The sequence below is a fragment of the Nomascus leucogenys genome, chromosome 3, assembly GCF_006542625.1.
Source record: "Nomascus leucogenys isolate Asia chromosome 3, Asia_NLE_v1, whole genome shotgun sequence".
Lineage (NCBI taxonomy): Eukaryota > Metazoa > Chordata > Mammalia > Primates > Hylobatidae > Nomascus > Nomascus leucogenys.
The window spans coordinates 125,384,808-125,410,987 of NC_044383.1; the positions used below are offsets into that span (position 1 = coordinate 125,384,808).

The following is a 26,180-nucleotide window of genomic DNA, read 5'->3' on the forward strand; positions in this document are numbered from 1 at the left end:
CTGCTCTCCAATGTCTCTCAAGTGCATCTTTGTCTAGTTCTCTCTTTCATGTCTCGTGTTATATAGCAAAGTATCGATATCCTGTGGGAAGCATATTTTACCCAAGAGGCTAATTACACCAATGGTGGAATTTCTGTTCTCTTGGATTGTGAATAATAATTGAATGTTGTATTTCTTACTTTCAGAGCTAGGTTGTAGATGGATTTCATAAATTAATCTTTTTCTTAAGAGAACATGGACTTCTGATTTGAAATTATCCAATGTCCACCAGATTATGTTGCCCAAAATTTGTCTTTTTGTTGCCATGTTTGAAAAATTATTTTAAAATTACTATTCTAATCAATTGAATTGATTCTGGTCTGATTTTAAGTAAATGAAAAGCTCAAGATCAAAATGTGAAATGGCCAAATTTGAATAATTGGTCCATGGACCATGTTTTACCTCTCTCTTACCCCAGCAACAGATATATGCGTCAACTTACACCTCTGAAACACACGTCTGGGTGTGATGCACCATCACAGAGAGTGTGGGCTTTGGGAACAGATGCACATAAGATCAAAACACATCTTGCTCAGTCAGCAGTGTGCAACCTTAACAAGTTGCGTATCTTCTTGGAGCCTCAATTCTCTCATCTGTAGAATGACCCTACAGCTTTTTGGGGAGTGCTTGGGGTTAATGAGATATCAATAAACACTGCCACTCAGTTTCCTCAGCCCAAAACTTAGGAGTCATCCTTGACTTTTTCCTTTTCTCTTTGTCACCAGCTTCAGGTCTGTAGCACTGCCTGTTGATTTCACATTGAAAACAACTTTCATCCATCTCCACCCCTCTTTTCTGCTGCCATATCCCTAAACCAAGTCATCGTCATATTTCATCTGATTGCTATAGTGGCCTCCTAACTGTCTTCTTGCTCTCTCGTCCCTCTGCAGTCTATTTTCCATCCAGGAGCCAAATTAATCTTAGCAGATGCAGAGCAGATCATGCCATCATTTCCTTTGCAGAAGCACCCAGTACTTTCCCATTGTATTTAGAATGAAATCTAAATGACTTTTTAAGCCCTACAAAGCTACACGGTTTGGCCCCTGCTTACCTCTTCTACTTCATTTTGAACCTCTCCCCCATGCTTTTGCTTCCCTGACCTTTTCCTGTTTCTGGAGCACACCAAACTGGTTCTAGCATTAGGGCATTTGTTGCTGCTGCAGATGCTGGAGACGATGCTCCAAGTGGCAGCTCCTCATCGGGCAAGGCTTAGCTCAAGCATTCTCCCCTCCAGGAGGCCTTCCTGGTCACTCAATCTAACGTACGTCCCCTTTGGCCCCTTCTCAGTTTCTCCTTACTTCCTTAGTAGTGGTGATTATTGTCTGAAATGACCCTCCCTTGTTTGCTTGTCTATTGCCTGTCTCTTTCCAGTTAGACTCTAATCTCCATAGTGGGAGATGCCCCTTCTCTGTCTTGTTCACGGCTATGTCCCAGCACCTAACACAGTGCTTAGTAGATAACAGGCCCTTGAAAAATATGTGTGGAATGGATGAATGACTATTTTATGTAGAAAGTAGTGTAGATACAGTGCCTCAGACTGGGCTGGCTAATTTAGTTCTCCATAGAAGCTCGGGCTCTTTCTCCATCAGTCTAGTGCTCTTTGACCATTATAAAAACAAGTTTCGGCCGGGCACAATGGCTCGTGCCTGTAATCCCAGCACTTTGGGAGGCTGAGGAAAGCGGATTACCTGAGGTCAGGAGTTCAAGACCAGCCTGGCCAACATGGTGAAATCCCGTCTCTACTAAAAATACAAAAAAAGTAGCCTGGCGTGGTGGTGGGCACCTGTAATCCCAGCTACTCGGGAGGTAGGAGAATCGCTGGAATCCTGGAGGCCGAGGTTGCAGTGAGCCGATATCGCACCACTGCATTTCAGCCTGAATGACAGAGCGAGACTCTGTCTCAAATAAATAAATACAAAACAACTTGCTCAGAGTGTCTCTGACACTGAGGTAGACCAGATATGCACAATGACTAAAATAATAAGTACATATTCCTTTTCTCGTTTGTGTCGCTCCTCTGCTTCCTTCATCATTTCTTGGGCTTGCTCAAGCTTTGCATCCACCAGCTTCTGCTGCAGTTCTCTGTGTTTAAATATTTTGTCCAGATGCTAAGAAAAATAAAGTATACATAGAAAGCTTGGTTTATTATTGGTGCTTAAAATGCAGAGTAAAATAATTCACATTAATACACATTCCCCAGGTTTTAAGATTTTAAAAAAGAGAGGGATAAATGCATTGGCATCACTTACAGCTTTATACTAAAGCTGTAAATTGGTGAACCCCTCCCCCCAACTTTGCACCACACACACAAAGGTAGCTATAAAAGGTAGAGGCACCAGAGTTCAGCAGTGTCAACGCCAAAAGATCCATACAATATTTTTCAACATTTGGTAACTATTAGATATGATGCTATTTATTATGCTAGACAGCACAGACAATGATGTATCAGTATACAATATACAGGGGCTGCAGTTGTATCATTTGGTATTTTGGCTCTTTCTGTGAATATAAAACCACTTTTAATCGCAACATTTGTGTAATGTATCATGATGAATTCTCCGCATTCTTGCCTCTGGTGTTGTGAGAAAGCCTTGGGGTGCCAGCATGTGGTCCGAGGTCTGGGAGTCAGGCCTGAGCCCCCCTGAATTCTACTCTGTTGCTCTGGTGGGGATGACAAGGCCAAGGGTCATAGAGAAATTGATTTGCAAATGTGCAGACCTCGCCACACCTTTTGACCTCTGGACTAGTTTGGTGAAGAGAAACTTCCAACTCAACCTCAGGATGGATAACTTCCTGGTCACTGGGAGGTCCCATCAGAAACAGAATATGGAATTCTACCCTTGGGCTTTACTTAGAACCAGTCCCAGGAATATACAACTAGTATAGCAGCCCATTCCCATCTGAGATCTCTGAAAAGTATGGACATTTTCCTTTCACTCCTTCCTTTCTTCTTTAGTCTGAACCTCCATTCTGGAGCAGGATTGATCCTCGTGACAAGATGAAATGGTAGCATGGCATTTTGGCTTACTGTGAGGAGTTTCTTGATTTACCTAACCACTGCGACCATATGCTGTTGGCTCAGTTTTGTGCCTGATAAAATCTTAGCATGTTGCCAACAGAGCCGCTTTGACTATGTTATGTTACATTTTAAAGCAGAGATTTAAAATTTGGGTGGGATAGGGAAAGGAATATGATGTATCAAAATCCTGAGAGGGTGTCTGGAATCTTAAAAATACATTAAATATTAAAATATAAGGGGATAACAAAAGACCTTGATCATCCCCCTAATATAACCTATTCAAAGTAAAAGGCTTTTGCCTCTTGTGACTGTGGGAAAGTGGTTTAATCTCTTAGCTTCTGCTTCTCATCTATAAGATATGGATAATATATTATTATCTAGTGCATAAGATTGTTGAGACAATTAAATGCCATATGGTATGTAAAGTACAGCACTTAGCACATTGCCTGATACAAACTAAGCACTTAATAAATGATATCATTATTATTACAATGATTACATTATTAATACTATTATTGGCCTGGTAGGGTACATAGAATACAGACTCTTTTTTTTTTTTTTTTTTTTGAGACGGAGTCTCACACTGTTGCCTGGGCTAGAGTGCAGTGGTGTGATCTCAGCTCACTGCAACCTCCGCCTCCTGGGTTCAAGAGATTCTCCTGCCTCAGCCTCTCTAGTAGCTGGGATTACAGGCGCCCACCACCACGCCTGGCTAATTTTTTTTGCATTTTTAGTAGAGACGGGGTTTCACTATGTTGGCCAGGCTGTTCTCGAAGTCCTGACCTCTTGATCCGCCTGCCTCGGCCTCCCAAAGTGCTGGGATTACAGGCGTGAGCCACCGCGCCCAGCCAGAATACAGACTCTTAATTTAGATGACATGGCAATTCTTAAGAGGGAGTGCGTGAGTTATTTTTGGCTACACAGAGAGGATTTTTAAAAGGCTGAGAAATATTATTTTCAAGGAAAACTGTGCCCACAGCCTATCACTTTCTATTTATTGCCTTTGCGGTGATGCCAGTTTTGAAGAAATCCCATATAACTTTCAGTCAGGTATTTTGTAAGACCATCTGTCTTCATTTTGGCTAGTCAAGGAAATCCAATCCTGAACATTAATCAGTTGAGAGGGCTGGCCGTAACTGTCTTATTAACCAAGTTCCCACCTTTAGCACACAGATCCGGATCTATGTACTGTTCTAAGTTGTTTGATGTGGTTCTCACCTCCTCTCTGAGCTCATACTGATCGATGATGCTTTTCAGCTTTTCTGCAAGCTCTGTGTTCTCCTGACAGAGCTTCATATTTCGCTCACTCTGCTGCTCGATCTGGCCCTGGATGTCCGTGAGGGTACTCTGGAAATGGCTTGTGATTTCTTTCCTTTTCTCTTCTTCCTCACGTGCCCGCTGAAGCGCCTCTTCCTGCGGATAAAAAGCAAAACATTTTGTTTAAATGCACCCCGGGTTTATAGAACTCAGGATTAGGTCACCTAAAGGAGATTAGTGTGCAGAGTAGATGGGATGTTTTTTCTCAGTTCTCTAGAGCTAAAGCTGCTCAGCCCCAAAATAAATGTATGAGTAAAGGTTTCAGCTGTGAGTACATAATTACTCAGAACAGGTGCTGTGAAGGCCTTGAATTTGTAGTCAGTGATGAATAGACTTGTTTTAAAGATGACAGGTCTCTTGCTGAGTGAATGAACTGCAGCGATTTCTAACAAACACACAGCCACACGATTTCGATCTCTTGGCTGTGGCCTGAAAAAAAGGCCCCTTGAGTTTACTGATAGATGAGACAGATCATGTGTTTCTCTGGTTTGGTAAAGGGAGAACAATAGATCTTATATTTCTCTATAGAAACCATGGATATTAACCACATAATTATATTACCAAGTTTTGTAAATATGAGTGATCACAATAAAAATTTTCTCTTCCTGAGAAAAAACTTTCATCAAAAAGCTTTAAAAAAGGAAACTAAGATAGCATAGCTCAATTACAGCCATTCAAGAATATAAAAGGGAATCTTTCCAAATATGCTGGATATTATTTTGTTTTTTAAAGAACAATCATTAAATGTGTCACATAGGGTAATTAAAATGTTCAATGTAAATTTTGAATCTGAAAGCAATATTAAGTTTCAACTCTTCTTTAACTCTAAAGTGAAACGTCTAATTTTCCTTCTTCCGCTTTGCATTGAAGAATTGCAAATTAACTTTTATATCATTTCTGTTCTCTTTTCTCCTAAATCAAAACTCTCCATTCATTGCTAGCCACTAACAATGAGCTCCAATTTCCTCCATATCTATATTGAGAATTGCTTTGTGATTGTTATTCTTATTCTTTTTGAATAAAAGAGTTTAATCTTGCTACATCCTACCAAAGATAGAGACATTTACGTGGCTGACAAATGATACAGACATTTTAGGATTCCTTTCAGTTCTGATTAATTGTTAATATGAAAGCTTGCTTCGTTGTTGGCAAGTAAAATTATACTGCATTTGATTGCCTACCAAGTTCAAATTATGTAACAAGATTTTTTAAAAGAAATAATTTTTAACAGAAGTAATTGTACAGACCTTTATCATAACAGAATAATGTGACCCAAATAAAAACTGATGCTGAAAATATATGCTCTGAAAATATTTTATCATTAGGTTTCTTCTTTCCTCTACAGTAACAACACATTTCCTAACTCTAATGTGACTCCTGATGTCAGAATCATAGTTTATTAATGTTATAAACCTTTATTAAGCAACAACTTCTCAGGAGTATTGAAGATATCTGTACTTCCTAAACTGAAGAAACAAACTATCCGAGATGTTATTTCCCTGAACTTTGTATACTAACACTATATGTGTTTCGCTAAAAATGATTATGGCTACCAGTTAGGAGCAACTAAATATATGTGTGATTGCGATTGTTTCCTCATTGGTCCTGATTAGCTTAGAAGTCAGCAAGTTTGGAATCAGAACTACAGACCATGATTTGAATTCCATTTGTATGTACAAATATTCCATGAATGAATAAATGAACCACCCCATGCAAGTCTGAGTTTTTTTTGTTTTTTTTTTAAATTGGGAACTGGCTATAGAAAGAAGGTACAGATGTTAGGATTGGCACTAAATAAATGTCAAACAAACAATCATAACCCCCAATCCTGGCCCAAAAGATGTAATCTTGCATATATATATATATATATATATATATGTACATTTTTTTTTTTTTTTTTTTTTTTTTTTGAGATGAAGTCTCACTCTGTCGCCCAGGCTGGAGTGCAGTGGCACAATCTCGGCTCACTGCAACCTCCACCACCCGAGTTCAAGTGATGCTCCTGCCTCAGCCCCCTGAGTAGCTGGGATTACAGGCACGCATCACCAAGCCCAGCTAATTTTTTTATTTTTAGTAGAGATGGGGTTTCACCATGTTGGCGAGGCTGGTCTCAAACTCCCAACCTCAGATAATCTGCCCACCTTGGCCTCCCAAAGTTCTGGGATTATGGGCGTTGAGCCACTGCGCCTGGCCTATATTGTTTTTCAATGAGACCAAAAGAAATCTAGCAAAATCTTACAAAATTTGAGTCCATTGTTAAAGGATTTTCAATCATTTGGACAGTGTCTGAGATAAAATTATCTTTTCTTTATCAAATACATTATTCAAAGTCAAAATAATGTCAATAAAATTGAGGGACGAAGTCTGAGATAACAAAGAAAAAAACCTTGCAAGCATCATTGTGCATCTTACAATTGGTGCTGTGCCTGGCACATAATCCATAGGTATTCAGTAAATGTTTATTTAATGAATCAATGAATTATTAATTTATGTACAGACATGTGAGTAGCTTGGACTAGATCATTCCTACAGTCTTTTCCACATTAAAATTCTGTGATATTCTGATAACAAATGCTTCTCATTTCTTTAGGAAAATCGTGCTCCCTGAGACACTTACGCCTCTCTTACTAGGCAGTTCTTTTTCAGCATAGTTTGAGGCTCAGATTTATCACTTCGAATATATGTATCATTTTCTTGAAACAAACCCATGTCTCAGACTTTCATCAATCCTTTCTTAAGTTATCCTAAATTGTGAGGTTCTGTGTGTATGTGTGTTTGACTCATTAAAGAAGCGGTTTTAATAAAGAAAAGTAAAAGCTAAAATTTGTGATGGTGGAAATACCTAGTTATACATTGTCTTTCTATATCTTCCCAAGCTCCCAGCACATGGATTTTAGATTTAGGTACACTTAAGCTGTTTCACTAATATGGCCAAGGAAGCTCATATCAAGTTGACCCTTTTGCAAATAACAACTATAAACTTTGGATGAAATGCAAGAAACAATGATGACACTAGGGAGTAAACAAAATCAGACAGACTCTAGAGGGAAGTTGGCACTTGTACATGAGTTTCCTATTTTTTATAGCTTTTAGCTTGAGGGAAATCTGCAGTTGGCAGGAGTATGAGGTGGGCAAAATTCTCATATAAAACATACCATCTTTCATATTGGAAGAATAAGAATACAGAGTTCTGGACAACTATAGTCCCTCAACAGTGAGGGGAAGATCACCACAAAAAAGAGAGAGTCAGAGACATAGAGCCCAGATCCTGTGAATAAACTTTACACAAATCTGATTGGCCTTGAGCCACACATGTGCAAAGCAGTCTAGCTAAGTAAAAAAGAACTGAACTGAGATTTCAGCTGCTGTTCAACAAGAGACAAAGTTTATGGTTTGAATCTAACCAAATTAATTGTCTGCTTAAAAAAATAAAAAGTATTCAGCATATAGTGGAATCCAGATTCTCCACAACATAATAGTCACAGCATCCAGGATCCAATAGACAATGGCTTGACATATGGAGAACCAAGAAAATGTGGCCTATTTTCAAAAGAAAAGACAATTAGAGGAGGCCTGTTATACAATGCTGCAAATGTGGAATTAGCAGACAAATATTTTAAAACAGGTATTATAACTATGGTTAATGATGTAAAGGAAAACATTATCTCAATGAATGAAAAGGTAGAAAATCTCAGGTGAGAGATTATGTGTAAAAAAAGAACCAAATGGAAATTCTGAAATTAAAAATTGCAAAATCTGAAATGTAAACATCACTGGATGGGTTTAGAGCAGAATGAAAATGAGAGAGAAGAGAATCACTGAATGTGAAGATAGACCAATCAAAATAAGATAATCTAAAAATAAAAGAGAAAAAGTATTGGTGAAGAATGTGAAGATTGACTCGACCTGTGGGACAATATCAAAAGGTCTAACACACATAGAGTTAGAATCTTAGAAGGAAAGAAGATGGAGAGAAAGTGGAGCAGAAAAACTATTTGAAGAAATAAGGGCTGAAAAAAATTCAAATTTGGTAAAAGACATATAATTACAGACACAAAAAAGCTTAGCAAATACCAAGTAGGATACATATGAAAAAAACCACTCCTGGCCATAAAGCAGTAAAAGTTCTGAAAACCAAAGATCAATACAAAGACCTTGAAAAGGGCAGAGAAAAAGGACATACCACATACGGGGGAACAATAATTCAAATGATTGTTGATTTTCATGAGAAATTTTAAAAGCCAGTATAGTGGCACATTTATTTAAGCCTAAAAGGAAAAAACCCACGAATAGGTTCTCTCAATGCAGAATTCTATATCCAATGAATTTAGCCTTCAATTTTTTTAAAAAAAATAAAGATGTTTTAAAGATAAAAGACAACTAAGAGAATTGATTACCAGCAGATTTGTACTATAAAAAATACTAAAAGAAGTACTTTAGGCTGAGGGAAATGACATCAGACAGAAATGTGAAGCTACAGAATGAATAAGAAGTATCAGGAATGGTAAACATCTGGGTAGATAAAAGGGATATAGTTTTGCCTTTAATTTAAGAAGAAATACATATTATTGTTTAAAGTAAAAATTATAACAATGTCTCATTGGCTTTACAAAAGTATATAAATATAATACATATGATGATAGCTTAAAGCCTGAGGGAGTAAATTGATCTATTTAGTTGCAGTGTTACTACATGTTATGTGAAGTAATTCAACATTAACTCCAGGAAGACTATGAAAAATTAAGAATGTATATTGTAATCACAGAGCAACTACTAAAGATAATGTGTAGTGTCATAATTTAAAAATACAAGAGATAAAATGTAATTTTTAAATATTCAAATAATCCAAAGGAAGGCAGGAAAAGAACAAGATAAAGTAGAGGTGACAAATCATAAACAAATAATAAAATGGTAGACATATACCAAACCACATCGATAAGTACATTATATGTTAACGGATTAGTACTGCAATTAAAGGGCAGATACTGTAGGAATGAAAAGAAGTAAGATCCAGCTATATGCTGTTTTGAAAGGATGCGCTTTAAATATAAAGACCCAGGCTGAAAGTGAATGGATGAAAAGAGATACACCAGGCAAACAGTAAGAGTAAGAAAACTAGAGTGGCCAAATTGGTATCAGATAAGGTAGACATCCAGACAAAGATTATTACTGGTCAGGCGTGGTGGCTCACACCTGTAATCCCAACACTTTGGGAGGCCAAGGCAGGCAGATCACAAGGTCAGGAGTTCAAGGCCAGCCTGGACAAGATGGTGAAACCCCATCTCTACTGAAAATACAAAAACTAGCCAGGCATGGTGGCAGGTGCCTGTAATTCCAGCTACTCGGGAGGCTAAGGCAGAGAATTGCTTGAACCCGGGAGGCGGAGGTTGCAGTGAGCCGAGATTGCACCACCACACTCCGGCCTGGGCGACAGAGTGAGACTCCATCTCACAAAAAAAAAAAAAAAAAAAAAAAAAAAAGATTACTAAGGGACATTTCATAAAGGTAAAATCACCAATTCATCAAGAGGACATAATAATCATAAATGTATATATGCCTAATATTAATGCTTCAAAGTACATAAAGCAGAAATTGACATAATTAAAATAAGCGGACAATTCCACAATTATATGAGGAGATTTTTAACTCTCATTTCTCAGCAATTGATAGATAAAAAAATTCAAAGAAGACATAAATGATTTAAAGCTAATTGTTACTTATAGAATGCTACACCCAACATCTGAAAAACATTGTTTCGAAGTACATATGGTATTAAGATAGACCATGTATGATAGGCTATAAAAGTTAAATAATACTTCTAAATAATCCCTGGGTCAAAGAAAAAATTAGAAAATTTGAAAATATTTTGAATTTGAATTCTGATTTTGACATTTAAAATATGCTTGATCTTGGACAACCGATTTGGATTGCTGAGTGTCAGTTTCTTCATCAGTAAAGTGGAGATATTAACCTTCACTGGGTTATCATGAAGATTAAATGAAATAATGTATGTAAAGCACTTAGCATAACTTCTGGCATAATAATGATACTTAATGTCATTGTTCATAATGAGAAGCCATTACTGAGGGCATATGGGCACACTTACAGGGTCTCCTGCTACTTTGATCATTCTGTCTTTGTTTGTTTGGTGGAGGAGGGTCTCTAGCCAGTTGGATGATATTAATAAGATCTCTCTCTCTCTCTCTCTCTTTTTTCTAAGACACTGCTCTGTCACTCAGGTTGGAGTGTAGTGGTGCAGTCATAACTTACTGCAGGCTCTAACTTCTGGGCTCAAATGATCCTCCTGCTTCAGCCTCCCAAGTAGCTGGCACTGCAGGATCGTGCCACACTCAGCTAATTTTCTTGATTTTTGGTGGAGACAACGTCTCACTATCATAAATGTTGCCCAGGCTGGTCTCGAATTCCCAAGCTCAAGTGATCCTCCTGCCTTGGCCCTCCAAAATGCTAGGATTACAGATGTGACCCACTGTGACCAGCTGAACATTCTGTCTTTCAATACTACCCAAGAAGACCATGCTATATCATTCTACTCTTTATATCTCTTTGTTGATAAATGATCCCACCCTATCTGATATAATTTTTATCTCCTTACTGTGTAACATTACTGAGAGACAGTGGATTTATGTAGGCACACAAGAGATTTATGCATCCTTTGAATCCAAATCTTGAGTTGAGGACGATGCTTCCATCCTCAGGCCCCCATTCAGCCCAGGTGTCTGTCTTCAGTACCATTGTTGACAAGATGCCAGTAGCCCATCTCCTAAAACTTGCCATTTGAGACTTTGACTTAATCACACTGGTTCTCCATTTCCCAAATATCAAAAAACAATTTGGAAGATGAGGAACCATGATTCTCTTCTATTTTTCTTCCTAACTAAATTGTACGAATTCAACAATGATTTTCATGTACTCTGTTTCTTGAAGTATCTCCTTTTAAATGCTTATAATAATAACTACCTCACAGGAACACTGGTGTCTAATTAATTATTATTTGTCAAAAGCTTTAGGATCTTCCACTGGAAAGGGGATCGGGGATGCACACAGTATCATCTTGGAGAGCTCTGCATCTTGCTATATTTGAATGGAGCTAGTGTCTCTGTGTAATCAAATTAACCACACTGCTAGGGCTTACGCTGTAATTAATGAAACCCATGCAGACCAAATGAAGTGATCAGTCTATTATTTTTAGATTGAATAATTAAACCTGAAGAGCTTCAGTGCTTTCTCCAATAGCTTCCTTTTTTTCAGATGACTATTGACATTTTGGTTCTCAATCTCACTTCATTGTGTCAATTTGGTGTGTGTCCATTTATCTCATGTCATGCAGAATTCATTATAACACCAAAAGTGCTGAGTCTTTACAAATGTATTTTTTAAAAAGAACTAAGGCCCATCTTATAAACAAACTCAACATAATAGAAAGGTAAGGGGAATGGTTTGCATTTCATTAAGGGCCTGCACCGTGTCAGGTACTGCGCGGGTACCTTACATATTCAACTTCATCTAAATTTTTCCCAGCCACACAGTGAAGCTGGTCTAATCTCCATTTTACGGATGAAGAAAGTAGCTCAAGGAGGTAAAATTATTTAAGGTCACAAGCAAGCAAGGGGCAGAGGCAGTATTTGAACCCAAGCCTCTCTGATTCTAAAATTCACACTCTTTCCATGAGTAGCAGAGGCCTGTCTTTGTGCCCCATTTAAGAAAGTATGTTATTCTGAGCCATTGGGACATACCTTCAGAGTCTTGTTGTGTCTCTGCAGCTCCCGGCACAGACTCTCCAATTTGCTTCGGGCGAGGATAGCTCTGCTGTGTTCACCTTGTAACTGGTCCTTTTCTTTTTGAATTTGTACCTGTTTCTTTTGGAGGAGCTTTAACTTCTTTTGCTCAGTACGATGTTCATCCAGCTGTACACATGGAGATACAAACATGAAAGAATATGGCAGGGATCTCCTTGGAGTGGATAGAAAAAAAGCAAGCCTAAAGATTACCCTGTGGTTGTTTGGAAACATTTTTTCCTATTATCTCTTCCTCTGGAAGTAAATGAAATTCACAAATGTCACCTTCGTAGTACTTGAAGGTATATAGTTTTTAGAGCACAGCGTTGATAGGTTTTTCATTATTATTAGTCTCTTTTTACTTTGATCTACTTTTGGATGGTCTAGAAATACTTTTCCTGAGTCTATCTAATCAATATTGAATAGCCAGACAAAATAGAAAGGCATGTCTCAGAATCTGTAAACCGCCAGAGTTCATGACGATGCCTTGCATTGAGGCAATGATCAACAGTCTGTCTGCTTGGGTTGCATTTAGTTTTCCTAATTCTTCCTTGAAACAAGCTTCTAGCGCTATTTTTAAAAATAGGAAAGAGAAATGCAGCCTCCTGGTGAACAGAAGATGAAGTCCTCTTCTTTATAATTTTGGGCTCTGAGTGTGGATTGTTTGCGTGTGGGAAAGGAGAAGAGAAAGTACCCTTCCACTACCTAAGCATTGACGGGTTTTCACCAAAGCATCAGAAATAGCTACTGCATGATTCAACAGCATGAATAGCAAATATCTGTAACATGCCTTGCTGCTCCCCACCCGCACCCGCTCTATGCTTATAACAAATAAATCATTCTGCTGGTTTCTGCTGAGCCCAGATGAACTCTTCTCACGTTCCTCCAGCAGGCACGACTAAAGTACTGTATCAGGACTGCCTTGGAACATGAAACCAACTTACCACTGTACTTTCCATCTTGGATGCTGAAGTTCTAGGGTAGGGTTGTCAGTAAAATGCAGGACACCCAGTTAAATTTAAATTTCAAATAAATAACAAATAATATTTAGCATAAGTATTAATATATTCCAAAAATTGCATGAGACATATTTTTGCCAAAAAGTTATTTGTTGTTTATCTGAAACGTAAACTTTGTATTTTTATTTGTTACATCTGGCAACATTATTATGGAGTTCTAGACCTGGTGTGGGGAATATGGGGATCAACCTCAGAAGCCTCCAGAGAGAGATCAGTGGACTCTAGGAGTGTCGATCTCAGACTGACCATCACTGGGGCCACATTCAGGCAGCAGCCCTTTGTCTAGTGCCATTTCCTACACTGGCCTCAGTTCCTTTAGGGTCCAGATGGTGCTGAAGTCAGGTAATTACTAGTCCTGATAACGACTTTGTTGGTGAACGGAAAGGAAAAGCCCTGGTTCTTCTGGACCTCAGGTGTTCTGGTGCCTCACAGAGCCTAATGCAAATGGATACAGATGCCACATGAGCCCTGACACATGCCTCAGTTTCCCCGTTTTTAAAAAGCCATTGGGGCTGGGTGTGGCGGCTCATGCCTGTAATCCCAGCACTTTGGGATGTTGAGGCAGGCGGATCATGAGGTCAGGAGATCAAGACCATCCTGGCCAACATGGCGAAACCCCATCTCTACTAAAAATACAAAAATTAGCCAGGCGTGGTGGTGCACACCTATAATCCCAGCTACTTGGAAGGCTGAGGCAGGAGAATTGCTTAAACCAGGGAGATGGAGGTTGCAGTGAGTCAATATTGTGCCACTGCACTCCAGCCTGGGCAACAGAGCAAGACTCCATCTCAAAAAACAATAATAATAAATAAAAAAGCAGTTGTTCTTTCTGAGCAAGATGAACACCTGTCACACTTTCTTCAGTTCACATTTTATTTCTTTCCTCTCTCCCTCCTGCCACCCTAAAATAAGCATTTTAAACCCTTGCCAGATAAAGCTAAGGATATGTATATATGATATTCTATCTTCATACTTATGTGCAATTTCTAGCTACTAGTGGAAATTAGCATTGTAAAAACAGGACCCATATTACTAAAAATATTGATTGAAATAGATATCCTCCTTGGAAAATAAATAATCTTATTAAATATTCTCATGCTAAGCTGCTCATAGTATAGATGTGAGCCTTTCATTTTGCACCATAGTTATTAGATACGCATGAAATTTCTTGTACATATATTTGGATTTTAAATGACTATTGTCCTTTCTTGAAATTTATATATTGTAGGCCGGGCACGGTGGCTCATGCCTGTAATCCTAGCACTTTGGGAGGCCCAGGCGGGCGGATCACCTGAAGTTAGGAAGTCAAGACCAGCCTGGCCAACATGGTGAAACCTCATTTCTACTGAAAATACAAAAATTAGCCGGGCCTAGGGGCGGGCGCCTGTAATCCCAGCTACTAGGGAGGCTGAGGCAGGAGAATCGCTTGAGCCTGGGAGGCGGAAGTTGCAGTGAGTTGAGATCATGCCATTGCACTCCAGCCTGGGCGACAAGAGCAAGACTCCATCTCAAAAAAAAAAAGAAAATAAAATAAATTTATATATTGTGATTATTATTGCCATTCTGGTTTAGACTTTACCTTCTGAAGATTAAACCATATGTCAGGGCTTCTGATCCCCAGCACAAGAAACATATTGGGCCAGATAATTTTTTGTTGTTGGGGCTGTCCTATGCCTTGTAAGTTGCTCAACACCATCCCTGGCCCCTACCTGCTATATGCCAGTAGCACTGCCCAATTGCGAGACCCCAAAATATCTCCAGACAGACATGCCTATTGTCACCTGGTGAACAAAACTGTCCCTGTTTAGGGAACTCTGCACTATGTGGCTTTATCTGAGTGTCAGGAGGAAGACACCATACAGGTGTTTCATAAATTGAAAAGAGAAATGATTTGTGCTTGCTCATTATCCATTTAATGTTTTATTTTTATTTTTAATTTTAATTTTTTAGAGACAGCGTCTTGCTCAGTCACCCAGGCTGGAGTGCAGTGGCACAATCATTCATAGTTCACTGAAGCCTCAAATGCCTGGCTCCAGCCAGCCTCCTGCCTCAGCCTTCTGAGTAGCTGGGACAACAGTTGTGTGCCACCATGCCCAGCTAATTTTTTTGTAGAGATGGGTTCTTGCCATATTGTCTAGGCTGGTCTTGAACTCCTGAGCTCAAGGAATCCGCCTGCCTTGGCCTCCCAGAGTGCTGGGATTACAGGCACGGGCCACTGTGCTTGGCTTATTTTGTTTCTAATATTAAGCCAGATAATACTTCAGAACTTTCCTTTATATTTAAAAAATTTTAAATTATTAACAAAAGAATTCAGCCAATATTCAAGTGATTCTTGGCATTGAAGACAATGAAAAATACACATTCCCTGCCCTCTAGGTTCTTACTGCCTAGCTTCAGTCAAATGCTGGCTTTGTGATTTAACTTAAGCATAGTTCTTCTGTACAATTGTAATAGGCATATAGAATTTCTGTCCGTAATTTCTCGTTCTCTTTCTCTTTTTTTACTAAGTTAAAAAGTAAAATTAATGCTAAGTACTAAATTAAAATCCTATTACTGATGTTGTCTTAACTACATAAGAATTGAGGAAATTAAATGCGAAAAATATTTCTCCCAGGCCATTTCCTAATTTAGTCATGAAATGTCCTGACTTATTAATGAGCTTATCTTTATTTATTAATGAATACAATGTCAGATAATATTACAGGATTTAGACTCTGCAAGGATGAGTGAGCTAGAGTGGCAGTTTGATTCACAGCTTTGAATTTGATGATTTATTCTATGTGAACACTTATATTTCAGTCGTTTTCTATATTAATATCCAAATCAGTGAGCAAGGAAATAGGCTTTAGTCTCCACGTAAAAAATTGAAATTCCTCATAATTTTTCTTTTCTGAAAAGGAAATGTAATAAGTTTTTTGGGTCAATTTTCTCCTATTCATTTTTTCTAGGATGATCTCTCAGGTTTGAAAGTTTATTACATGAGATGATACAAATGCCAAAGTATAGCAAGTAAGGCTTGAATTGAATATGGTCTCTGGAAAAACAATCTCCTGTTTATTGGGGGTGACTGCTTTGCTAGGAGGATGAGTAGACACAGGGAGTTCCCTGAGACCAGGATGAACAACCCTGGCTCATGGAGAAAATATCGGTTAAGTCTGGAAAAGTGATGCTTCCCCAGTGTACTGTTGTGGGAATGTAACACCATACATCACTTCTTGTATTAGCCTAGAATGCTGCCCAGTCCCCTCAAGCATAGAACATGGCACTGGAAACTAAACATGAATGGCCTTGGTATGAGTTGGTAAATTGAAGGGGTAAAGGAAAAATGACTCGGAAAATATTAAAAAGAGCAAGGATGGATAGGTGACAATCACATGGAAACGTGAGAGTGGGGGCCAGATTTGGGGAGAAAATATTATTTTTGACACCTAACTTATTTTATGGTATTGAAGTTGTTAATAGCCAGTGCAATACAAGTTGCAAGAAAATTGATACACTGATACTTGCTTTGTGAGTTTCTACTGCTCTTTTGGAAAGCAATATGGCCATAAAGTTTAAAAACCAGAAAGCACTCATCTTGTTTAATTTAGTAATCCTATTTCTGGAAATTTTTCTTAAAATCAGAAAAAAGGAAAAAGAACAAAGCTAATACGTGATAATGTTCAATGAAGAAATATTTGGTAAAGCAAAACAGTGAGAGGAATTTAAATATATTCAAATTATTGAATCAGTAGATACAGCCGCTTAATGCAATATGACACTTTTACAAAATATATTTGTGAAGACTATATATTATATGGAAAAATGCCTGTCATGTAAGAAAACCAGATATCAACTTATATATACCTTATGACTGTAATTATAATGAAAACCTGCATACACAGTAGAACAGGAAAAGAATATGCATAAAACAAAGTTTGTATTTTACATGAGGGATTAGAGATATTTTTGTTTATTTTGTGTATTCAGCATTATATATCTTCATGATGTAGTTTGTGTGTCTAAAAAAGAATTTAAAAATACTGTTGGCAGGGGTAAGCAAACAGCCAGTCATGTAGAGTTTCAGAATTTTTCTGGATCTACTGCATAGTAGTTCAGCATAACAGGACACATTAGGTAGAAGGACAGAAAGATTACAGGACTAGATTCAGAGTGAAAAACAAAGAAAACAAGTCACTTAGTAAAGTGTACTCCATCAACAGGGATGAAGAGTTTGTGGGCCTGAAGCTTATTAAGTTTTGGAGGCCCTCTTCAAAATAAAAAATTAAAGAGAATTAGGCCCCGGGCCTCAAGGGGGCCCATGCAAGTGAGATGTCCTGAGGTTTAAGCTTCCTTAGCTGCAATGGTAAATCTACTGTTGGAGGCAGTTCAACTTACTGCCTGGAGGGATTTTTTGCTATATGTAGTCTCTAAAGTTGCATTCTCCTGTCACTGTTTCTCCAAAAGAAGTAAGTGAAAGAATTTTTGTTTTGCCTCAAACTACTTTTTATTTGCAACTACATGATTTCATGCAATTCTTCTAAACAACAATGACATAAAATAGATTTCCTTGTTTATAAATAACTTAAATATGTCCCATACAGTACATGCTGAAAGTTGCTAGAACAGCTCATCCACTCCTATAGTATTCTGGTATCCAACAGAGTTGATGCACATATATAAATGCCAAGTCCAATATTAAAATCTCAGGCAACTGAATGACTTTAATAAAGTTTCCCAAACTATGTCAATATACCTAAAAATGCATATATGTACAAAAGAAAGATTATTCTCAGTAACTTCTATAAAAATAAGTTCAATTGTTTGCTCCATCTAACTTCACTACTATTAGTATGAACTTTTAATGTATGGTAAGATTTATTTTACCTTTTTCTCAACATGACACCAACACAATCAAAAGGAGCTAGTGAGGTGCTAACATGTGAGAATTAACCTAGTGATTCTGGTCACAATGCATTTCAGGGAGAGGTACCTATCTCACTGGGATTGGGTGATACGGGTTATTTTCATTCCCTGATTTAGATAACCAAATGGAACAGATAGAGATTCTGATGGGCATTCCTTCAAAATAATTTTTTAAGAAGCAGAAATAAAGGAGAAGGCCACTGCCTAGCTTTACTAGAGAGAATGCCACACCTTAGCTGCGGGTCTCTTAATCTGCAGAGTTAGCGCACAGACCTCAGATGTTGCTGTTTACATTTCATTCTCGGGTTGGCAGGTGTTTGTTGTTCCTTGAAGCTAGAGGCACTGGGCTCACTAATCGTTCTGAGAAAAGAAGCTAATCCAAGATCTTACCAGTTCAGCATACTTCTTGAATAAAAAATCAAACTTTTCTTCAGGTGTTTGCAACTTGTTCAGATTTTGCATTAGCAGGTTGGCTTCTTTGCCTTAAAAAAAAAGACATGAAAAAAATAAGTGTTGAATTTACAGTCAGGTGATAAGGGCTGGAGTCTCAGATTGACCACTTGCTAATTATTCCCAACCTTGGCTAAGCCATTCATCTTATCAGATGTAATTTTCTTTCCTATAGAAATGATGACACCTACCTTACAGAGTGAACGTTAGTTGGGAAGTTTGTGAATGTGTGGTACGGTGTGAGGTTCATGGCAGACTCTCAATAAATGTTTGCTATAACAGAAGTCTCCCAGTTTTCATCACAAGAATACCTTCTTATTTCTCCTCCCTGTATTCTTCAGAATCAAAAGATTTAATACATCAAAAATACTTTCTGAAAGAATACGTCACCCATTTTCCCACTTGAATTAGCAAAAAGGAAGCAAAACAGCCAATCAAAATTTCCGACTAGTATGAAACAGGAACACGGAGTTGCTAGGATTCCAGCCAAAAGCAGAGAAGCTTGATGAAGTAGCCTGCCCATTTTTTCCCGTGTTTTTTGTTCTTTTGGTACTTCTTTTCCCTCTTTCAGGGGGAACCAAGTTTCTCTTTTTTGTACATAAACCCATTCCCTGGCATTGGAGTGGGAATAACTCTGATCCTATTTCCTACCAAATAGAATAAACTCATTATAGAAAGAAAACCAAGCGAAGACATGGAGAGCCTTTCCACAAGCCTTTTTGTGTCTCTGTGATAATGGACACAGCCTTCTCTGGCCTTCCTTTCCCCCACCTAGGGCCTTAATATCCATTGGCAGTTTCATTTTGTTTCCAGTTGGAGTTTATGCTACACTAAAAAAAAAAAATTAACCCTGTTAAATAATCATAAAAAGGTGGGGCATTTTTCCCTTCCCTACCTATGAAAACCACTCTGTTTAATCAGAGTAGGGTGGTCAAGCCACACAACAAAGCCCACACTTCCTGATATAAATCTGCTTAAGAAAATTAACAACTTTGACAACCTTTCCCCCAAGAACAGACATTTCCCCTTGGCTAAAGTACTTGCTTTCATCTTGGAGCAGCATATATGTCATGAAATTAAGATTGCCAGATGAAATATAGGACATGGGGCATATTTGTATTAAAAAATGATTCGTTGTTTACCTGAAATTCTAATTTTTCTAGACATCCTGTATTTTCCTTTGCTAAACCTGGCAACTTTACATGGAACCAAGGAATTTTGGGTCTAGAAGGAATTTCAAAGAGCATCCAGACTAACAGGTTAATTTTATGGATTTTAGTATTTAAGGCCCAGAAAAGTCCAAAGTTACATGATTAGTGCTGGCAGAGCGAAAGCTTGAATCCAAGGCTAGCCTACTTGTTCTAAGTCACTCCACTCTCATGTGGAATTCTGATGCTAGAGAAACCTAGAGAAATAGAAGGAAACTTTTTTTTTTAAATGACCTCATTCCCAGCAGTTAGTTTTGTCTATCTTTGCCTAGTGAGTCAGTTCAGATTAGCCTAAAACAGGGGAAGGTGGGTGTGAGTAGGGTCCCTCCCAGCTCTCCAATTATGGCTTCTGGCATTTGCAGCTAATAATCACTGACGCCTCGCCCCTGCCAGGCATGTGCTTTGGGTTATCCCTCTAGTGACAGGGATGGATTTGCATTGGTCAGGCCATCCCTTCACCCTTGTCTTCAGTCCAGGGAAGGTGCCCACATGAAGACTACAGTCCCAAGTTAGAGTGTCATCTATTAAAGTCAAGAGACTGTACTCTTGATCATTCTTGGCCCAGGATGCAGCACAGTGTTTGGCCCATGGCAAGTGCTCAGTAAATGATGATAATAATAGAATAAAACAAAGCTGGCCAGGCGCGGTGGCTCACGCCTGTAATCCCAACACTTTGGGAGGCTGAGGCGGGCGCATCACGAGGTCAGGAGATCAAGACCATCCTGGCCAACATGGTGAAACCCCATCTCTACTAAAATACAAAAACTTAGCTAGGCATGGTGATACACGCCTGTAGTCCCAGCTACTCGGGAGGCTGAGGCAGGGGAATCGCTTGAACCCAGGAAGTGGAGATTGCAGTGAGCTGAGATTGCACCACTGCACTCCACTGCAAAAAACAAACAAATAAAAAAACAAAGCCAACTATAGCTCAAACTCATATCGTGTGAATCAAATAAACACTGTCATGAAAACAATTTTTTTGTGACCAACTAGAGGAAAAACAGGTCTTACTCTCACCTGTGATGTTTTATGTATCCTGGGATACCTCTCAGTGTGTGTACTGACATGTAAAACCATTACATGTCTTGTTTGGGAGGGATAGAAATGAGTGAGTTCAAAGGTTCTTGTTTCTTCCCACATTAAGTATCTTCTCCCTTTTGGTTTTATTTTCTGTAACTGTGAGAAGAGGTTTCTTTTTGGTTTTGTTTTGTTTTTTAATCTTCACACACACTGAGGTCTGTTTCTGCTCTAGTCTGTTGTTTTGTATAGAAGGTTAACATCGGGTGCATCGGCCGGGAGTGGTGGCTCACGCCTGTAATCCCAGCACTTTGGGAGGCCAAGGTGGGCGGATCATGAGGTCAGGAGATCGAGACCATCCTGGCTAACACGGTGAAACCCTGTCTCTACTAAAAATACAAAAAATTAGCCAGGCGCGGTGGCGGGCGCCTGTAGTCCTAGCTACTCGGGAGGCTGAGACAGGAGAATGGCGTGAACCTGGGAGGCGGAGCTTGCAGTGAGCCGAGATCATGCCACTGCACTCCAGCCTGGGTGACAGAGTGAGACTCCGTCTCAAAAAAAAAAAAAAAAAAGGTGCATCAGTATGCCTTTAAAAGTTATTCCTCCCTTCAACAAAAAATCCAGGAAAACAGAATTTCTAAGTCTCACAGGAAAAGCACTAAAACTGGAGATTAATTTTTAAAAAAATCCAGGAAACTGGAGATGGGCATGTGCAGAATTCATAAATTACAACATCACTGACCTCAGTTTTTAAACTTCCATTGGTGTTGTTGGACTAGGGTGCTGTATGAAGTAATCATGGAGGAGGGGAGTAGACAGAGACTTGCTCATCATCTACAAAAGGCTATCATTACATCTCCATGGAAATAGGGTCATTTGGTGACAGTGTCAAACACAAGAGGAAAAACTGACTTTATTCAGGGACGCTTTATCAAGAAGGAATCACCTGCCTTCTCCCTAATGTGTCCTTCCAAAGCAAGCTTCATTTCTTCCTCATGAAAGCTAGGAAGGCATGTGAGCATGTAGCCACCACACTGCGAAATGCTCAGCATGGTAGGAAGCCTACATGAAAGTGGAACCACCGGTGCAGCAGACACAGCGCTGTCGCATAAGGCTGTGGTCACTGGCACAGTTTTACTGGAAGATGGAGAAATTATTTTTACATCAAAGAAACAAAAAAACTGGCCGGGCACGGTGGCTCATGCTTGTAATTCCAGCACTTTGGGAGGCCAAGGCGGGCAGATCACAAGGTCAGGAGATCGAGACCATCCTGGCCAACATGGTGAAACCCCGCCTCTACTAAAAATACAAAAATTAGCTGGTGTTGTGGCACGTGCCTATAATCCCAGCTACTCGAGAGGCTGAGGCAGGAGAATTGCTTGAACCAGGGAGGCAGAAGTTACAGTGAGCTGAGACTGTGCCACTGCACTCCAGCCTGGCAACAGAGCAAGACTGTCTAAAAAAAAAAAAAGAAAGAAAAAAGAAAAAAAGAAAGAAACAGAAAACCTGAAATTAAAGGCAACTAAGCCAGCTGCAGAAATGTGGACCAGGATTTTTCTGAAACTTTTAGCATAGTAATGATTGTTTATACTAAGTTTGGTGACAACTTATGCAGACTTAATGTGTTCAAAACTATGCCTTTTCTGGCCGGGCGCGGTGGCTCACACCTGTTATCTAGCACTTTGGGAGGTCAAGGCAGGCAGATCACCAGAGGTCAGGAGAACCAGCCTGGCCAATATATAGTAAAACCCCGTCTCTACTAAATATTCCAAAAATTAGCTGGGCGTGGTGGCACAGGTCTGTAGTCCCAGCTACTTGGGAAACTGAGGCAGGAGACTTGCTTGAACCTGAGAGGCAGAGGTTGCAGTGAGCTGAGATTGGCCATTCCACTCCAGCCTGGGGGACAGAGCGAGACTCCATCTCTCAAAAACAAAAGTATGCCTTTTCTCTTTCAAAATTTTTTTTTTAGAACTTTGGGGTTAAATTTGATTATGAATACGTACTTGTGTACCTTTCTAACCACCTTCCTGATTTCCATGAATTGTGGCAGAAACTTAAAGCCAGAAAAGACTGTGAATGTCCCTCTTTCAAATGTTAGACCTAGATTCATATTTCACTGTTAGTTTTGTTTTTCTTTTACTATGATATGATTTCTAAAATTAAGCATGAGATAAATAATTCCTGAGCATCTATAGATATCTTCTAAGGGAAGTAAAATTCATGTATGCAGGAAAGTATTATTAAATTCACACTGGACTAAGGATAGGAGACCTGGGTTCCAGAACCGACTCTGCCACCAACTAGTTGAGTGATTTTTTTTTTTTTGTGGACTCTCAAACTCTCTGGCTTTAATTTCCCTGTCTATAAAATTAGTGGGTTGACTAAATGGATTCTGAGTTCAACCTTTAAGATTTGGTCATTTCACAACTAAAATAGCTTTCACCATTTTTAGCTTGATTTAGATAACAAAACAAAAGCAACATTGTTCGGATGGCATATTTGTTATCTTAGACTATTACGGTCCACTTTTTAAATTTACAAAGGTTCTTTTACTCCTCACTGTCACCACTCATTGTCAGGGCTTTCATTTGCTTGTTTCATTTGGTTTTAAGTCCTCTTATCAGTTTCAAAAATACCACCTAGCCTGTGTTTTCTTGTCAGATTTTGTTCCCTTTGGCTGACGTTTTTTATCTCTTATCTTTCAGGGGCCTTGTCATATTTGTAGGGCAACTTTGGCCTCTCGCTCAGTAGAAGAGTGGATCTGGAGTTCTCATTAGGTCAATGGTGATGATGTGTATACACTATTACCAATAACAAAAATAAAAATATTAGAAAAACAGTAAAATATTCATCCATCCACTCCCTACCTTGGTCAGAAGAGAGTACTAATAATTTTCCTCAAGGCTTTTCTCTCCCCTTCCATCTGCTTCTGTAAACTCTCCTCCCTATCAAGGTCTGGTCTAGGTTCTAGCTTCTCTATGAATCTACTTGTCAAGCTTTATCTCTGCTTATTCCTCTTTCCCTTGAATTCCTCTGGTCTTCTTATTATCTCCTTCAGAAAATTTAGTCTCCTTCAGAAAATACCATCTCCTTCAGAAAATATCAAAGCAGCAGGTTATTACTCTCTCAGAGAAACTAGAAATCCAGCTAAAACCTATGAAACAGACTATCTGGGAGAGTGACTGGATGGTTCAAAGGAAGACTAGGGGCCGGGCACAGTGGCTCACGTCTGCAATCCCAGCACTTTGGGAGGGTGAGGTGGGCAGATCACTTGAGGTCAGGAGTTTGAGACGAGTCTGGCCAACATAGTGAAACCCCGTCTCTACTAAAAATATAAAAATTAGCCATGCATGGTGGCACGTGGCTGTAATCCTAGCTACATGGGAGACTGAGGCAGGAGAATCGCTTGAACCTGGGAGGTGGAGGTTGCAGTGAGCTGAGATCGCACCACTGTACTCCAGCCTGGGCGACAGAGTGAGACTTCGTCTCAAAAAATAAAGGAAGACTATGTAAATGGATGTCTGAAGACATTTCAGAATACTGATATCCTAGTCAGGAGCCTCCCAGAAGGTACCACTGAAGCTCACTTGTAACTAGAAAGACAAAATTCATTAACTGAGCTGCAATAAATGCTCCTTAACCAATATGATGCTTGCTTCTGTACCACTTTGGTCCTGCGATGTCAGTGACACAAGGTCCATCCCTTGCTTTATGACTAATCTTGCAATCACATCAACTAGATGAGTAACATTTTTTGGCGGACTCTGAAACTCCCTAGGCTTCAATTTCCCTGTCTATAAAATTAGTAGGTTGACTAGATGGATTCTGAGCTCAGAATAGCCCTGTGAATGAGCTTTGTTTTTCTCCCAGCCCACATAATGTCAAAGAAGTGATAAATGAGAGATACCTCTGAGCCTGGAGGATGCGAATAGGAGAACAAAGGGGATACTTCAGATGTGAACGTGGCATGGTGCTGCATAATGGGAAATCCGTTTTCATTTCTTTTATTTCAGATGCCAAGGGGAAAGTGACTTTACCCACAAGAGAGATTTTTAAATATTCCCCCAACTGCTCCAGTAAGTACTGTGTTTATTGTAGGAGAATGTGCAGCCTCAAAAGGAAAAATAAGTCCTGGGTGCTTAGGTTGTAGAGACATTTCCCAAATATTCAAGGTGTTCTGTAAAAAAAAAAAAAAAAAAAAAGGCTCTTGGCCAGGCGCGGTGGTTCATGCCTGTAATCCCAGCACTTTGGGAGGCTGAGGCAGGCAGATCACCTGAGGTCGGGAGTTCGAGACCAGCCTGACCAACATGGAGAAATCCTTTCTCTATTAAAAATACAAAATTAGCCGGGAGTAGTGGCACATGCCTGTAATCCCAGCTACTTGGGAGGCTGAGGCAGGAGAATTGCTTGAACCCGGAGGGTGGAGGTTGCTATGAGCTGAGATCACACCATTGCACTCCAGCCTGGGCAACAAGAGCGAAACTCCGTCTCAAAAAAAAAGTCTCTCATTGATCCAATCAGTCAATAAGTTTTGGAAATGATGGAAACTATGCTCATCACTATTTTAGATCTTCATTGTGTATACAGTAAAGGTCAGAGAATTCTGGCAGTAAAGAAACTGTTTAACTTTGTGAAATCTCAAGCATCCCAAAGTAGACACACTTTGGAAAATGTTGTAGTAGAGAGTCAAAACATTTTAGCATCTCAAATGTACCAGTAAAGCAAATAGCATCTAATAAATGCAATGATTAAAGACATCTTTGATCAAGTACATAAGCAAAATCTAAGAATGTATCTTCAGATATGGGTTGAATGACTTATTAAAATTCTCTAAGAGGTCCAAATAGGTTATAAAAGGAGACCACAGCCAGATGTTTATATTTTCTCCAAAAGAGTGGAGAAAACACTTTCTGAAGAATCAGAACCATTGCTTCCACAATCTGCTTGTGTCAAAATTACCCAGGGTGAACATCTCCCATGCTCTCCTAAAAATTTTCCTGTTCCTGGTCTTGCACTTATACTATATGACACAATTAGCTTATGTGTCTTCTTTTTCCTCTCTACCTAGAGATCCTTGACTAAAGGCCATGACTTATTTATCTTTGTGCACGTAGCACAGTGCGTCATAAAGACTAGGCATTAATAAATACTCATTGTGGGCCATGCGCGGTGGCTCACGCCTGTAATCCCAGTACTTTGGGAGCCCGAGGCAGGTGGATCACGAGGTCAGGAGATCAAGACCATCCTGGCCAACCTGGTGAAATCCCGTCTCTACTAAAAATACCAAAATTAGCTGGGCATGGTGGCTCATGCCTGTAATCCCAGCTACTCGAGAGGCTGAGGCAGGAGAATCGCTTGAACTAGGGAGTCGGAGGTTGTAGTGAGCCGAAATTGCACCACTGCACTCCAG

The 26,180-nt window shown here is 39.3% G+C and overlaps 1 protein-coding gene across 1 annotated transcript in view; it reads right to left on the reverse strand.

The window, feature by feature from the left end:
- The window catches only part of TXLNB (taxilin beta), a 51,095-nt gene that overhangs the window by 18,085 nt on the left and 6,830 nt on the right, over positions 1-26,180 (reverse strand). Inside the window, exons 3-6 of the mRNA XM_003255796.3 lie at positions 18,486-18,577; positions 12,130-12,300; positions 4,277-4,471; positions 2,028-2,147 (exon numbers count right to left, since the gene is read on the reverse strand). Coding sequence (XP_003255844.2) covers positions 2,028-2,147; positions 4,277-4,471; positions 12,130-12,300; positions 18,486-18,577 — 578 coding nt within the window. The remainder of the gene's footprint in view (positions 1-2,027; positions 2,148-4,276; positions 4,472-12,129; positions 12,301-18,485; positions 18,578-26,180) is intronic.